Source organism: Copidosoma floridanum, unplaced genomic scaffold, assembly GCF_036245765.1.
Source record: "Copidosoma floridanum isolate Cflo_tuat_1 unplaced genomic scaffold, Cflo_Japanese_pri ptg000019l, whole genome shotgun sequence".
Taxonomy (NCBI): domain Eukaryota; kingdom Metazoa; phylum Arthropoda; class Insecta; order Hymenoptera; family Encyrtidae; genus Copidosoma; species Copidosoma floridanum.
The window spans coordinates 6,794,194-6,811,938 of record NW_028321896.1 but is presented as its reverse complement, the minus strand read 5'-3'; the positions used below and the strand labels follow the sequence as shown (position 1 = coordinate 6,811,938).

General features: G+C 43.8%; 1 protein-coding gene across 1 annotated transcript in view; it reads left to right on the top strand.

Moving 5' to 3' along the window:
• The window catches only part of Ret (protein kinase receptor Ret oncogene), a 30,091-nt gene that overhangs the window by 4,218 nt on the left and 8,128 nt on the right, over nt 1–17,745 (top strand). Inside the window, exons 2-9 of the mRNA XM_014347962.2 lie at nt 11,036–11,254; nt 11,368–11,489; nt 11,715–11,850; nt 12,042–12,295; nt 15,121–15,298; nt 15,971–16,068; nt 17,168–17,439; nt 17,510–17,683. Coding sequence (XP_014203448.2) covers nt 11,036–11,254; nt 11,368–11,489; nt 11,715–11,850; nt 12,042–12,295; nt 15,121–15,298; nt 15,971–16,068; nt 17,168–17,439; nt 17,510–17,683 — 1,453 coding nt within the window. The remainder of the gene's footprint in view (nt 1–11,035; nt 11,255–11,367; nt 11,490–11,714; nt 11,851–12,041; nt 12,296–15,120; nt 15,299–15,970; nt 16,069–17,167; nt 17,440–17,509; nt 17,684–17,745) is intronic.

Sequence of the window (17,745 nt, the reverse complement as noted above, 5' to 3'; positions counted from 1 at the left end):
GCTTTTAGCGAGTCTGGGCCTTTGTTCGGCCAAAGGGCCGGGGATAAAGGACGGAGGCTGCTGGCTTACACCAGTCGGCGCAACAATCGATTCCAACCGGCAATGGGGTGGCGGGGGGATGTTGTTGTTGTTTTTTTTTTTTATGACTCCATCGTGGAAAATTTGAATGAAATTTGTGTTTAATCAAATTTTCGGCTCGTGACGAGGGGCACCGGGAGGGATGCGGCGCACAAAAACCGACGGGTAGCGTTCGCGGAAAACGAGATTATACGCAAAAGAACGAATTTGTTTGACCCCGTGCGCGTGGGTGGCGGTGAAACCAGGAAAGCTCTCGTGGACTTTTCCCCGAGTTGGCCCAAGCACACGCGCTCTCTGTTCGGTTGTTATCTTTTTCATTCAACTATATTTTCCACAGCCGCCAAGGCGGAGAAGAAAAAATGTGTTTGTCCAAGGTTATCTCGGCCAGTACACGCGCGATACATCGGCAAACATGGGGCGTGGAGAGGAAACGAAGAGAGAAATTTCAGGTATCCTATAAAGTGGACCCTCGGAGCGTCCGTGCACACACGCGCGTAGCAGTATATAGGTTTCAAAGTTGAGTGTCAAATGCAGATAGGGGGGGCCTATCGCTGCGGCGACTGTGTATATACCGGGCCGATACGGAACTTCCAATCATCGATTTCCGAGGCGCGTGTGGGTGCGTGACGAAAGAAAAAGTCGGTACGTCGGGGCTGCGCGGAATATCCGCGGTATGAAAGGAGGACGAGGCTTCTCCGGGTCGCCAAAGGAAGAAAGAACGGCGCTCCCGAGCCCTCGGCTGTGGTGTCATAGGGTTGAAACGTTCGGGCGCATCGGGGTGCAGTGGGACGGGGGAGCTTGCCACGTGACACGTGAAAAATGGGCGGGTTTTTTCGAGTCGGTTATTCGATTGATCACCGAGTGCCGGAGATAATACGTTGGAGATACGAAAAGCACGATGTTGACGCGTATCAAAAAACCATGGGATATGGGCGTGTTTGAGAACATTTGCTTTTGTTTTTTTTGTTTTTTTTTTCCCTTTCACGCGAGGACAGATACTTGTTAAAGTTAGGTTGTGCTTTGCTCGGGGGGGGGAAAAAAAAAAGTCATTTTCCCAAAAGCTCGGCTGATGAAAATTTACCATTGCCCGCGTACTTTGTGCGTCAGAGCATTTTGATGATCAAGTTAGAGAAAGCACTGCTATAGCAGGGCTTGCTACATATAGGGGTTGTGCAATTCGCGTAAAAAGCTAAAAGTTCACGAGCAAATAAATCAATTGGACGAAGGTCAAGGGTGGCCTATACACATGATATGTACATGTACGCACGTACGGACAGTGTACAGGGACAGCCACGGTATACACCAGTCGGTTAAAAGAATATTGCGGTGGACACAGGCTATTTGACGTACGTACAAACGATCTTTACGTTTTGATACGAGAGAACGAGGGTAATTATTCATCTACCTTTCTCATTTTCCAGCCAAAGAGCTTTCATCGCTCACCCGTTAGCTTTTTAATTTTACTCTATACTTAAGCAAGGCGTCCTTGGACAGCTTTTGTCATTCGGGTTGTTGTTACTCGTATTTGCAAATGTAAATTTTGTAAATTATCGTAATTTTTATTTTTTTGTACTAGTTACTAGCGTAAAAAAAAAAAAAAAAAAAAAAAATCAGGGACAGACATCAATCACCTTTTGTTTATAGTATGCTTGTGTGTCACTTGGAATCTGTAGGTACCAATTGTTGGGCAACCAAGAGAAACCAAGGAAATATTAACTATAATAATTAATAACATAGTATATTTGAGTAACAAACGTGTTTCATGCACGTACCTTACAATGAAGTTATAAGCTTACGTAAAATAAATTCCGAAAAATTGGTTGACCTTCGGCGAAAGGTATCGATGTAAATTTTGTTTTTCCAAGACTTTAAAATTGATCGCCGGATCGACCGAACGTGAAAATAGAGGGAAAAAAAAAAAAAAAAACTATATCGCCAACTCGTAGAGCAAAACCCCTCCCCTTCCAACCCCATGGCCGAGAGCATATATACACGTATATGCAGAAAACCCACTGCGCCGGAATCACGAAAAATCAATCGTCGCGTGCGACTCGGTCGAGGCGTCGTTAATCAACCAGAGGAGATTTAAGGCATCGACCCCCTTTTTTTTCCCCCCGGCTCACCAAGAGTACAAAAGCCGATGTACACGCGTGCCCGGGCGAGTCGAGCCCAACCGAGCGGGACAAGACCACTTTGGAGCTATATACACTAAACTCGTCGTGGGTTACATACTCCACGCACAAACCGACCCGCGGCCACGTGGACACCTATGTGATCTTTGATAAGGGGCTCGTGTATACGGATTCGCCACCATCGCAAGGGTTTGTACAGTTGGAATGTGTACGCGCTTGATCAGGAAAGTTCCTCTTTGGCCTTGATTTTGTAGGCGAGAACGTTATTGCGAGTAAAACCGTCCAGTCCATCGAGAACACCTGCACAGCTTCGTACGGACATCGTAAAAAAAAAAAAAAAAAAAAAAAAAAAAGTTTGTCGTAACGTCACACGAACACGATGTAGCCCGTAACTTTGCGTCTTTACCTTCTGGGCCACCTAATGGCGCAGGAGGGGATAAAACAAGGGGTTCTCCCAGGGATTCGACGAACTCCGTAACGAGCCATCGAGTAGACGAAGCCAGGGGTGTTCACGATCTTTCTCGTCAATCGTGTAATTAACATGAGGCTTCGCACATTATTACATCTAATCCACCTGATTCGTTTGTACGTACTTGATGTAGGTGTATACCGTGCAAGGGAGTTCATATTCAGATACTTTTTTTTGTTCGGCCTGATTGTTTGAAAAGTAAAAATTATGGTTATAGATCAATAAAAATTACCATGCTGGAACAGTAAACCTTAAAACAATCATTTTTACTATTAAAAATAATAATTTTTTCCTTTTTTACCAGATTGCATTCGATTTACTGTGCGGAATGGTAATTTTTTCTGGAATTTCTCTATAATTTTTTTTTTTTTTTTTTCTCTTAGTGTAATAAGAAATAATAATATTTACAAGTTATAGAATTGTCCTTGATGGAATAAAAATCTCTCGTTGGATCACTAAATTATAGTGACTGATCGCAGATAAATACCATTATTATTTCACTACTTCGCTAGTGACAATTTTGTACACCGAAGAAAATAGTGAAAACTTTTTCCAAGAGAAAAGTTGCGTTAATTTTATTTTCCACCGAAGTTTCGTCAATCTTTGTTGATCTCGTCGAGTCATTTTTTTTTTCTCTTTTTATCTACGTGAAATTGTATACAAACATTTCGAGGTTCCAAACACATACGTAATAACAAACTGATTATCGAGGATACAATTTTACCCCAAAAAACCCATAGGTAGATCCAACAAATGGTAGTTACAAAAAAAGAAGGTTGACGTTTGATGAAATACGCCGCACCCAAAGCCTCTATGGAAGACTATAAAACATTTCAGAGCAAAGACGGATTTTAATTCATCACAAAGAAGTACCGGAGCGTCTTCCGTGCCCCAATTTTTTTTTTCTGCCACCAGTAAAATCATTACACTCGTCACGCCCGAAAACTCGGTTGATCTGGAAAATTGCGCCCTTTCCAAAAGTGATCTCCCGTTAAAAGTCGTTCGTCAAAACCAAGGAGTCCAAGGAAGCCTCTGCCATAGTCGACACTCCTTTGGGCTCGCTCCATCCTTCCCAAAGCCAGTCTTTGACGAATAGAAAAAAAAAAAAAAAAAGAAAGTTATACTCCCCCGGCAGTACGTATCGAAACTTTGCCAAGTAAAAAGCAAACGGTGATGAACTTTTCTGAAAAACCGCTCATCCCCCAAAGGTGCTTGACCAAAGTTCCTTCGTTTGTGGGTACACAGCAGCTTGGAGTGCCACTTTTTCATACTTCGACGTTATCATAATTACTAACGAAGAAGGTAAAAACAACAATGAAAAAACAAACGCGATGATTGTACATAGAAAATTCGATGCGCCATTAGAGCGTCGTGCCCGTCATACGTATATGATATAAATATATGGTACACGCGCGATGAACACGGGCTTTTAGACGTCAGGGGCGCAACTCAACACCGAGCAAACACAAGTGCTGCGCCCATGAGGAAAACACGCCGCCCTCGATGTATCTCTCTCTCTCTCTCTCTCTCTCTCTATTCCAACGTGGACGCGGATAACTCGTCAATAAACATTATAATGAGATTCAGGGTCCGAAGGGGCGGTTTGTGTTTGCGCATCGCTCAACCATACCCTGCATCCGATGTATTTTTTATTATCCCCCGATAAGACCGTTTGCACGGCTTTTATTGATGCGTGCAAGAAAATATTTGTCCCTCGGTTATATCTCCATTTGTTTATTTATTTATTATTATTATTTTTTTTTCCGTTCAATACACAAGGCCATCCAAGTATTCACTTAGGGGGAGAAAATCTAATCCTGAATCTCATCACGTGGGGTCTCTTTGTTTTTCCTCGTTTTACTCCAAGGGGTTGGCGTGACACGCAGCAATGACCGACGCGACGCGTTTTATCAAACTAATTTATTTTATTTATCGAAACTCCAAATTAATTTTTCTATTCGACTGATAAACGTTAAATGTGCTTTAAATGATGTTTGAAATTTACAGGTAAATCACGATTGCGGATAAGAGTTGAAATAAAAGAAAAGAAAACAATAGATGAGGAGATATACAAGAAGGGTCGGCAAAGTCCAATACACAATAGCTGAGCTACGAATGATACGAAGAGAGACCCCGTGGTACCTCGGGCGTATGCTTTATTGGTACGACCTACGCGATGTCCATCCCCCAAAGTCCCACACGCTTCTTTGACTAATGAGAAAAGTCGCGTGCGCAAAGATATTCGCCAACTTGAGAAATTTCCGGGAAATTTAACAAAAATCGGGCCAACGGGCCGAACTAATGGAATTCTTGATTAAATAATGAAGAATCGAGAAAAACGCCGAGTTTCGACTTTAACGGGTTTGAGTGTCCATAGGTATATATTTCGTGTTGCATTAATTTTCACTGATTTCCAATTCAGATGGAGGGTCATTTTAATTCCAGATGTGTATATCGATGGTTTTCGGTGCAACCCTTACTTTCACGAAATCAACTGATTATTCGTTGCGTGTGTTTTTTGTATCGTTATGTATATACGGCAAACAACCATAAATCGGTATACGGAGAGTGTATAATATCGAGGGTAACTTTTAAAACTCGCTCACTTTTTGGATCTTTTTGACAAATAAACATTTTCACTGTAAAAAAATTCTTTAAAAATTATTAGACATTTTCTGTATTCCAGAATAAATAATTCATCAACGCGTACGTACCCACGAGGAAATTAACATTTAAAAAAAAATGTTTCAAGCGCACGTGTACATATGATTATACTTTTCGTTATTCAAATACATATATATTTTAGAAACGCATGCCATACAATTTGCAGTGCATTAAGCGTCGGAACGTTCCGAGTAAAAGTAATTTACTCTGATTCAGAAGAGCATCTTATGAATAATTTATTGTACAGGCACGTATACATGTATTCGATGATATAGTTCCAAACACGGTAGAAACCGCACCCCTCGAGCTTTTCTATAAAAAAAAAAAAATGTTGGATCAAATGAAAAAATAACCATATACAAAGCCTCGAGGTATGGTCCTTTCGCAATTTCAGAGAGACGAAGCGTATTTTTTATACAGCTTCGATAAAACTTTTTACTGCAATAGTAATAATGGTAGCAATATTATTCTCGAGCGCGAAAAACCACAGCTCGGAGCCGCGAGTTTTCGCCTTCAAATTTAACGACTTTGTGGCTTTTTGACGGCGACGCGCGCACGTGTCCCGTGACCCTCTTTTATTCATCCCTTGGAATCCACCGCTGCTTCGTTTCACCTCCGGCTGCAGCTCCTCTCTCTCTCTCGCTTCGCGTAATCATCATTTTACTACAGGGACTAATTGTCTCTTAACGCAAAGCCGCTGCTGCATTACTCACTAAATTTCTCTGGAATTTCTTCTCTTCTCAGCTGCAGTTTCACGAAGAGCAGCATTTTTCACTATACTGGGGTGCAGGTGTATCGCTTATCACGATTTTATCGTGACTGTCATTTATATTTATATCAAATGCGCTCACAAACGCCATCTCGAAAAAACAACAGGGGAAAGTGTATTTCGTGGGGAGTAAGCTTGACTTCATTTATTCATTTGTCAAGATTAACAGTTACGGGTGGATGAAAAAAAAATTATGGTGGAGTAAAAAAACAAAAAAAATAAAAATAAAAAAATGTTTAAAACGTTGTTTGAATGAAAGAAAACAATAGTAAGTATAAACACACGTGCGCGCGCACACAGAGATAAAATAAAGAGGGGCAAAAAGAGAAAAAGTTAAAAGCGAAGCGCACACGGAAAACAATGGGAGTAAAACTATACGTATATACCTGTATATTGTGAGTTGGATAACAAAAAGCAAAGAAACGTAAAAGCGGCGTGGAGAAAAAATTAAAAAAGAAAAAAAAAAAAAAAGGAGACAGTAGTTGAGGAGAGATTAATGAGATAGAAAATGAAAAAGTAACGTGTAAGGGGAGAGAAAAAAAGTAACGAAAGTAAAAAAAAAAAAAAAAAAAAAAAAAAGAGCGGAACCACGTCAGGAGTCGTAAAATAAAAGTTGGGCGTATGTGTAAAAAAAACGTTACCAATATCCTTTTCTTGAAAAGTGAAATGTTTGCGGTGCAAAATTCCCATTCCCTTCGTCGACTGTTTTTTCTGAAAAAAGGAGAAAAAAAAAAAAAAAAAAAAAAAATGGATTCCATACGGAGTTAAAAAAAAAGGGAGCAGTGTGTCAGACGGTTAGCGTTTGATCCCGACCTGACACACTACTCTCGTTTAACCCTCGCATTAACAGCCAAACGGAGTCCGCATTGGACAATATATATTCCAAGCGCGCTGCCAACCATACATCATTAAGGAAAATAGATTATCACTCGGAGCATCTCTCGAGGATCCATCGGCCTAAACGACGAGGCACCGCGTTATGTGTGCACGTGTCGAAGGCGTGGAGGCGCCCACGCGCGTCAAGCTCATTTAAAATCTATAAATATACGGGCGTACACCTACACGCGCACGTATACGTGGGCATATAAATATATGCACCGAAAGCAAAGAGGTGTATCTATTTCGGAGGATGCAGAGCACGGCCCTTAGCCACTGCTGCTGTCGATGTATCCGTTTGGGATGTATAGGTATACAACATTAGGTAGTAGGACTGTTACGTCAACGGAAAAAAAATACCATGGGTACTTGAAAAAATACAAAAAAATAAATAGTGGGGGAATGAGGGGGAGAGAGAAAACATCTCGCGCGTGAGTTTATTCGGTTACAGCGTTTTTTTTTTTTTTTTTTTTTCGTATCTTTTTTACAGAATAACGATGACATCGCGTGTACGTATAATATATATATATACTGTTCGCGGAGGGTAGAGGGAAGTAGGCGCTGTTCGTACACATAAATTTAACGGTGCGAGCGTAGAGCAAAGAACTTTGTGTCTTTTTAGTTGCTCTGTACACACTAGTTTCTCTCGCATGAATCGGAGTACAATATAATATACATTATATGCCAACGATTCTCGTTATGCTGAATTATCTGTTTTTCTCTCTTTGCTCGGTGATGCTGATTACTATTGGAGTTAAAATGGACGAGAGAACCATCACGATGTACCCGACGGGAGTAAAACAACGAATAAACGAAAATAAAAAAAATAAATAAATAAAAAATAACAATCATTCGAGAGACAGTTATTAATATACTCTTGCAATATAATCTGATCTGGCAAAATAACAACTTTAGAATTCGGCCCAAAAAGTGACAGAGATATCGTGGATTCAAATACGTGCAAATTCCTTTCGTATAATACTACACCCAATTTGCACGAGCGAAAGTACAAACCGATAGCCAATGTCAATCGGCCTACTGTACGGTCGACCGAAAACAGCGGGTCATCAAAAACCACTCGACCCCGCAGCTGCTGGGGGTGTTTATATTCGCATTTAAAATCAAACGAGCGCCAATTAGTCGCGTCGCTCGTTGGGAAGCCCGAAAAAAGCGCAGTTCTAATTGAAGGGAAATAAAAAAAAAAAAATGTACAAAAACGAAGAGTGTAGGTATATATTTTGGTTGTACACGAGATGAAACGAAAATCAAAGCAAATGTAAAAAAGCACAATCGAGCAAAAGTGCTCCTGCGGAGGTGAATCCACCCGCGTCCGACAGGACGATAATATATACACACAAGTATAGGCGTACAATGTACGGGCGAGCTTGCAGGGCTTCTCGCGCGTATCGCTTTCTCCACACACACCCTCCCCCCCGTCCATCTTTGTGCGCGTATACCTAGCCTTTTGTCGTGTGCGAGAGAGAGGCCGGGTCTCTGTTTTCGGGAATCGTAATACGACGTGGGTGATAGTATACACAATACATATGGTTTCCGCACTGCACTCGGATACGTCGTATTGTTGGACGGCGAATTCTCTCTCTCTCTCTTGTGGCATAGTGTAGTCACATACACGGGTCATATACAATACACGTACGCAAAAGTTGGAACTCGCGCGTGTATTATTTTTCGGTGTCGCAGGTGTGCCCGTACGTATATTGATTGTTATCGCGTTACGCGAGCGTGTGATTCCATTGTTGCGCGATACGCGAGGGTGGGTGCATGTACACCTACTTTGAATTCGCGCTGACTGTATTTATCTCGTTGCGCGTCTCGATCCATGACATTGGTCAACGGTAATAAGCGGCGGGCGGTATATAACAACGGGTATAATGAAATTTAAAAAAAAACAATGCAAAATACATCCCAAGAGCGGATAACGCATGTTTGCTTGTTTTATAACCCACCGAAGTATATGCATTGGAGCAGTTTTCTCATTCACCCCGACACGCGTGCCCACCAAGGAATCATCACTTTTCAAAGAGCAGTTTCATCCCACGATCGGACGTTAAAGCACCGGTAATGAAAAAACACACGGTGGAATTGGTCGTTAAAGACACCCGTTAAAACTGAAGTGAGAAATGAATAACAACAATAGTCTCCTCGTCCGAGAAAAGCCTCGGCAATTAAATTACGCGATCCCACGGAGCACCGCAGTATACGTATCCGAGGCCCGGGATGGGTACAATATAATATACATATAATATGTACGTCACTTTTGTGCGCGTGCATAGACACTTTTTCCTTGTATAACGAACAAACGCGCGTACACAGGGCGGTTGGTTATTAATTGCGAGTAGTAGGCGTCACGCGACTTTCAACGCGCGCGTGTAGTGGTGATAAAAAAGACTTGTTTTAATCTTAATAATGATGTATTGAAAAAAAAAAAAAAAAAAAAAAAAGGGGAAACGGGGTCATCCCTCCACCGTCTACGTCGCATCCCTCCACCTGGTCGAGGTAAAAAAAAAAAACCGGAGCTCCTTTGCCAGCGGGGGTCTTGGGAGGTGACGGCCGTAAACTCCTCGGGCGCGTGGAACTCTCGAATTTCCCAGCATTGTCAGCTCGACGCCTACCCTGTCGTTGTGAAATCTTGTGACGTCCGGCTTCCCTCGGCTGTATATTTTTAGAGCCAACGTTCATCCCCCCACCGACTCTGGGTGTAGCTCATTAGCGAAACGTATATGGATGGAATTTTTTTTATAGGTGCCTCGGGGACGTGTACCGAATGCCGTAAAAATCCATCGGCAATCCGGTCACGCGAGACAAACGTTTATTCCCATTCGATGTTTTTATTGATGAGCGCGGCAAAGAGAAGGAATTTCGTTGGAGGTCGGTTTGGCGCGGGTCGTGAAAATCCCCGCCGAGCTTTGTACAACGGCCGAGACGTCCCGCTGATCACCGTTTAACTGCCTGTAAATATTGATCGCCCGCTCCGTGGACGCGAATCTTTTTTTTTTTTTCTTTTTTTTTTAGTGGCTGGGTAACAGCAGACATCTCATTACGCCGTTTTAATTGAAATCCGTGCAATTTATCGTTGCTGCTGCGCAATAAATTAAAAACTACTGCGACGCAATATCAATCAAACGACGAGTCATCGTTTGACACGTATACCTACATCACGTGAATTGAACTTTTGGTATGTTAAAAATCACCCCCAAAAACGCTTGTACGCGTGGATATTAAATTCCCGGTACGCCACAGTTTCCTTGAACTCTTGCACCCACTGGTGGATTGAATTTTTTCGCGAGTGGTTCACCACATCAGATTCATGTAAAGTTCGCTCGTGGAATATATTCCACATCGAAACGCAATTTGCCACGCGAATACAAATCCAAGCGCATAAAATCTGTAACACTTTTTACACTCTTGTAGGTGCCAATATAGTTTTAATATATGTTTCAAGTGCGTAGTTCACACCTCGAACGTGTCGATGTAAGCCGTTTAAAGTGCGTATAGTAATGAATTACACGCGTAAAATTATGCAGATGAAAGTGCGTAAAAAGTGTGAAACTATGTATGCACGCGCAATGGATCTGTCGGTCGAATTTTTTAAAATCATATAATATACGCTCACGTAAATCAGCCAGTATGCAAGCTTTCGCTCGAGTCCCGCTCTTCCTTCCTCTCGCCGTTTCCTCATTCCGTCTGCCGAGCGCGTATCAATGTCCCCGAGCCACCCCCCTCGCCATATACATGTACGCTCGCATCCCTTTGCGAAAAAGCAGAAAGACTATACCCAGCGCGGAGCGACTGTCGCTCTCCGGTTTCCTCCCCCTCCCCCCAACCTGGAAAGGTCCCGAAGGCTCCTTTTTTTCCGTCGCGTGTCGGTATAGCCGAGCAGCTGTACGAACAACAGGGGGTGGAGGTAAAAAAAAAAAAGTAAGGACTTTTTGTCCGCGAGGATGTGTATGCATACATGTGTATTTTTCTTCTTCTTCTCGAAGAATTTTCCAAGTGAAAACTCACGCGGTTGCAAAATTCGGATTGCAGGGCTGTACTTTCCTCAGTCGGAGCTGAGCTTGCGCATACCGTACACGAGGAGCAGCATAGGTCTGATAGCCGAGATCAACCTGACGACGGTGAGGACCCTGAGGAGCAACGCCACGGAGACCGAGGACGTGGAGTACTTTATTCTGCCGTCCGAGGACAACGTCGCCACTCTTGACCCGAGGAAAGGGGACCTCGTGCTCCACTCTCTGCCCAAGGATGGTGAGCTGGTTTCCCCCCCCCCCTCTTTAACAATCACCGCCGTGAAAATTTCATCCGCACGTTCGACCCCTCGAACCGAAAAGTATACTTACTCCCGCGCCCCCTTCTTTCAGGCGGTTCGAGCGCAATCGTCGTCCGGGCGAGAGAAAAGACCGGCGCCGAGGCCTTCCTCGAGATAAACATCCAGCCCGAAGCCATCCCCGAGGACCAAATCAATTGCACCCGATATCTCAAGGTACGTGTTTGCTATCCCCCTCGTTGCGTCTCGGTCGAATCAATAATTTCAACCCTTACGGAAACAATGTGATTGATTGTGGGGGGCCTCTTTCCCCTCCTTGGTAATTCCAAAATACTCGTGCAGAATGCACTTGACATATAGATTGCGGAGCAAATTAAAACAAAACGGACTCCAGTCTGCGACTGTGGGCAGAGTTGGTTGCTGTATCGTATGTGTTTGCAGGACATGTGCTTTTGGAACGGCACCAAGTACAGGATTTACGAGAACCAGCCGGCGACGATGCTCGGCACTCTGGCCCCGGACGTTTACAAATCCATTTGTCCCAACTTTTACGTCAGCGGCTACGAGTTGCTCAACGGTACGGACCCGTATAGGATCATTGTTTCGCAACCGAGTGGATGATGACAATGATGATATGATGAATGAGATTTTTTTTTTATTGAATTTTTGTCATTGTTGTCGCCATGAGATGGAAAACAAAAAAACAACAACAACAAGTAATTGGGATGGTTGTGCTAATTGTTGGTTTGTTGGGTGGAAACGAGACAGGAACGGATTTCTTTTATCTGGTGAACGGCAAGTTGTACGCCAACGAGTCGCTCGATCGAGACGCGAGGAAGCCACCAAAGGGCACGGGGCCGGAGGTGTCGGTCGAGCTGAGATGCGGAGTCTGGGAGGAAACGACTGGGATGCAGTACACGGTCGGCAGGGTGTTGAGCATCGACGTGCTCGATCAGAACGACAATCCCCCGATATCGCAGACGAACGGGAGCGTCGAGTTTCACTTGAGCGAGTTTACCAAGGTAATTGGAAAGCCTTTTTTTTATTGCTTACGATGATGGTCAGTTTTTTTTTATTTCTTACGAGGCATAAGTTGCATATGATAACACAATAAAAGTTCACTTAACTGTACCAAAGTTTCGTACCTGTATTTTCTCTGCCAATTTCACAGCTGCGTCAATGCACAATAGCATATACACGTGGTAGATTATGTGTTTACACGCTAACAAACAATACAAGAACGTTTTTTTTTGCTCCAACAAATATTTTTTCCGTTCTTTCGAAACGTTGTAAAAACAATAAAACAATTGTCTGTAGAGGAATGGCAAACCTTGAAACTTTCTTGGTAAGGACGAAGGTTACAATTCAACAACTTTGTTTTTTTTTTTTTTTTTTTTTCCATATCTGTGTACCTACACACTTGTAAGTAAAATGTACCTGATATTCACCTGTTAAACTCACGCGAAATAAATTAGTTTCATCCCATGTATTATATTTATTATTGGCTTTTGATTGATGTTTGAAAAAAAGAGAAAAAACATACCACGTCATAATTCTTTGATCTAATTTCTGTTTATTCGACAGCAATATCATCCAAGCAATAACTTGATTTAAAGTTCAGGTGTTTTTTCAACTGGACTTCTTTATAACTCACCAAGTGCAGACTCGGGCACGGAGAACTTTTACAGTTATATTTTTTTGCGTCATAATTTTTTTTTCTGAAAATGTGATGCGCTAGAGTAAATTTTTTCCAGCACAAACGATGCATGAAAAAAAAAAAAAAAACTAATATCCAAAGTATTATACGTACTGCACTGTTCTGCTAAAAAAAAAAAAAAAAAAAAAAAAAAAACTCGTACTAGTAACGACGGATAATATATAATTTTCCACCAAAACGAAGCATTTTATTCGAGGGACGAAGAATTTAGTGAAATAATTGCCCCGAAGTTTGAATCCACGTGCAAAAAACCTGTTTAAAATAAAGTTCGAATTGCAATCCAGTGCACCTTGAAAATCCCACCTGCTGCTCGTAACGAGATTGCCAACAGCGAGGAGTCCTTTCACCGTTTCTTCCATCTCTACATCTCCCTTCGATTGGAAAACTCTCGGTCTGTGTACACGCGCAGCTCGAAATCCATTTTCCAGATACGTGCACGCATTTATCGGCGCCTCGTCGCGTGCGGTGCGCACAGGGGGATGATATTTGTCGAAGGTAGCGTGAAAAGGGAGGAAAAGCAGCTTAATCAGGGAAGCACATTGCACTCGTTATTAAGGGCATTGTCTCGAAGCGTGGAAACAAAAAAAAAAAAAAGGGAGAGAGGTACACGACCGGCAAAGGGTAGAGAGGGGTCGAGGGCTCCAGGGGCTGATCCTGATTAAAGCCCAGACAGAGGGAGCGGGTGCCCTTTTTTTTTCTTCGCTCCCTCTCCGCTCGATCCATCTGTCCCTCCGATGGTCCATATTTTACACTCTTCCTGCTTCTTTTTTTTTTTTCCTCTTCTTTTGGCCCCGGCTCGCACGGTTTCTCTTACTTATCCGTGTGCGCGCACTCCCCGTCTGTTTGTTCGGGGCCACGGGAGTTATGTACACTACGTTGTGTACAGCTCGCCTCGGCATGGAAAAACGTACAGGAACTGGAGCCAAAGTGGAAATTTTTGCTTTTTCGATTCATGGATTTTCGGATAATTGGCTCACGGCACATTTAACAACACAAACTTGTACGTAGTTAACGACCGCGTATATATTGGTTCAGCCACCTCTTGTGTTTTCCGAACAAAATCCCGGGATGAAAATAGCCGTGGCTTCGGTCGCTCGCACGAGGCGTCGCATTGGAAAAACACTTGACGGATAAAAGTGCCTGTAACAATAATGGATTCCTAGTTACACGAGTGCAATGATGTATCTTTTTTTTTTTTTTCTCCCTCGGTTGATCATCTGCAATGCCGCATTTCATTTGGAGCCAAGAAAAAAAAAAAAAAAAAAAAAAAGAAAGTCGATTGCAAGCAAAATTCAATCCAGCAGTCGGCGAAGGAGTCCGCCGTTTGTTTGGACGGGGAGCGAGGTAAAAAGTGCCAAGGAAAATTAAGTGGCTCCGAGATTAAAAGCACCATCTCATCCCCGACTGAAAATTCGCGCTTGTTATCACCCCCGTCTTCTTCGCAGGCCACTCAAATATCCCCATCCGCGACGGCCTTTTTTATTTACCTTGCGTCGCGCTCGGGACGGCGAGAAAATACAGGTGTATATACATAAGAAAAGAGAGCGGAGACGAGAGCGAGAACCGGGAAAGGAAAAAAATGGGAAAACAGGAACGATGCACCTTTTTTTCCCAGGCCATATCTCCCCTCCTCCCCAATTTTCTCGAGACGAGGAGAGTTTTTTTTTTTTTTTTTTTTTTTTTTTTCGTTCCCCTTGGACACCGCCGATTTTTGTCGGCTCGTCGTCTCCCGAGGTTCTATTATTAATCCGGCCGTGGAGTTTCCGCCGCTTCTTCGGAAATAAATTCCTGGGGCAACGCGGGTTTCCTCGTCGGTGGGGCGATTGTAAAAACACGGGGATTGAGATTGATGGGTCGCGCCGCGAGAGGATGCAGTAGTCATGCAGTATGCATTTTTCACGCGTCCGCGCGACTACTGTTCACTCGTTTTTAATTATTTTCTTTTCGTTTTAATGGGCCCCGTACACCTATATACCGATGCTCGATCGGATGAAGCTCTTCACCCGTACTTTGCTGGTGGTGGTGGTGGTGAAACAATTTTTTACCAACGTTTGTTAATTGCCTCTGGTGTGCGGGCAGTAATAGCATATTGGAAGACTAATGGTGTGTAACCGTGCGCTTGGATTACAGGGCGATCGATTGGATGAAAATGATTTACTGATCAAGGACGCGGACGACATAAACACCAACTCCTACAGCGTCCGGTTGCTCGACGACGTTCACAATGCCATTAATTTGACATTTGACACCATGTCGATTTATCACCCGAAAATGCCCAACTTTCCCCCATGGACCGCAATTTACGCAAGTAAGATCACACACACACACACACATAGTTTCTACGACCACGTTAATTCGATACCCATGCGTACGATGTGTTTTCGCTTTGCAAATTGAAAAGTTGAAAAACACATAATGTACGTACACGTATGACAAAATAATAACACTAATAGATATACGCACGGCACGTGGGTGGGGTACGCGTAAACTGTGATCATTGACGCAAACGCGGTGTCAAACACGCGAACGTACACGTGTGTATACTTTACAAGTTTATTAGCATACACGTTTCTCTATGTATATGCGCGAGTTTATTTGTCATCAAACAACGTTCAATAGGGGAAAACAAAAGTATTAGTTGGCAGTTTGACAATACCTCGGCATCGGAACCAGATAACGTCGAGTTGCCTTTGACTACGTGGGACAGCTCTAATTTTGCCACCCATTTGCTAGCACGAGCGAAAATGAGTGGGGATCGATTAAACATTTTAAAAACAACATTTTTTACCGTGTATATATATACACATGTGAGGATTTGTTTGTTTTCGTCGTGTAAAAATATTCGTGTTTGTTGACAAAATATACAAAGAAGGTTATTTATTACACGAGACCCGAATGTTGCGTCAGATGTCCAAAAACCACGTTCGGTTGTATAAAGGAACAAAAAAAAAAGATTTTCATCCCCGACGTTTTATTGCAGGATTGCACTCCAGGACGACGCTACTTCCCGAATCGCCGTACCGCGTGACGTTGCAAGTGATCGATGAATCCCTGCTGCCGGGCTTTGGAAACAATACGGTGAGCATAACGGCCCCATCGCCTAATTCCTCATATACATACCCACACACAGAGCAACAAACAATACTCTCTCGCGTGTGTTTCGAGTTTATCGGAATAAGTTTGGAGGAGCCGGTGTTCGGAGAATTTACACGGGAATGGCGCAGGATATTGCCGATTAAATCTCCTTCCCCGCCCCTGACCCCCACAAGCAATAAACCGCGCCTACGGACGCTCCACGATGGATATCCGCTGGAAGTGTTAATTAACGAGATTTGTCGATCGGCTGAGTATACGTTTGTGCGGAAACATTGAATTTTCTTTTATTTCACACCCGCATTTTTAAAGGGGCAGTTTTTTTATTTTCCCCTGCAAAACGTCGGGTTGTTTGTTTTTTTGTTTGCCTCATCCCGGGCGGTGACGGAAATTACGAAGCAGCGCTGTTTCTTTTTGGTCTGCCGCTCTAATGAAACTTTCATCGATGAAGCGCGTAAGACCTATCCGATTTTCACACACGTATTGTACATATATATATATAAGTGCAAAAGAAAATACACAACAAAAGCTGAGCTATGGATGACCACGATGGAGGGCGAGTTGTTCAATTCAATGATGAACCACCAAAGGTTTTGCCGTAGAGGACGCTTGTTTAAAGTGCACCATCGACTCTTCTTTTGCGGTTTAGGAGACTACGCGTACAACGTCCCACCCCCCGCCGGTGAAAAGATTGCTTCGCGAAGAAATCGAGGAAAAAAAAAAAAGGGGGTGGGGGGAGAAGAGGAAATCTCGTCGTCGTGCTGCAACGGTCGGCGATCCGTATCGCAGACTTTCCGCGCTCCCTGCGATTGACGGGCGCCGCCGAAGACTTTTTCGAGGCACCGCAAATTGCCCTCCCCCGCACAATTTATACGAGCAAAGCACATACCTTGGGGATCTCTCCTTATTCGTATCCCGCGTATCTGTGATTAATCTTCGGCCGGGGTATGGACAATGCCAGTATAACGTTTTGCTCTTGTATATATACGTATATATGTTTCGGGGAAAATAGCTTCACCTTCCTCTACGCACCAATGGGAAATCCGCACAAAACAATGACCCCCCGACGATTTTCACCCACCAGCTCAACATCACGCTGCTGTTTGTCGGTCCGCAATACCGGAGCACGACGACCGCGGCTTCAGTACCCACGGCCCGCCGGATCCTGTACCCAGAATCCGTGCGCGTGTCCCGGGGCTCGGGCCGGTTCTTCCGGGTCGCCCAGCCCATCGAGCCGGTCGACTCCAAGGTGGTCTTCAGTTTGCGGGGACCGCGAGCCTTTGGCATCACCCGCGCGGCTGGCATCGTTTACGTGGCCAACTCTAGCGCCCTGCACTCCGTGCCCGCGGTTGTTAGGTAACTATGCGCCACCTCCACGCGTCGTTTGTTTCTTCGTAAGTGTAAGGCTTGTGTGTTTCCGTTGTAGCTTGCGGGTCGAGTGGCGCACGGCCACCGATCAATTTTCCGTGCCCATGGCGGTTAAGGTTTACGAGCCGGAGGAGACGTGCGAGCACCTGGACAGGACGGCCAGCACCTGCGCCACCGCTGGGAATGCAGAGGACTGCGAGGGCCGGTGCGGCGTGGGCATTGGCGACTCCGAGTAAGGCTTTTTTTTTTTTTTTTTTTTTCGACCTCGTCCTTTTGCTTGCGATGCAAGATAAC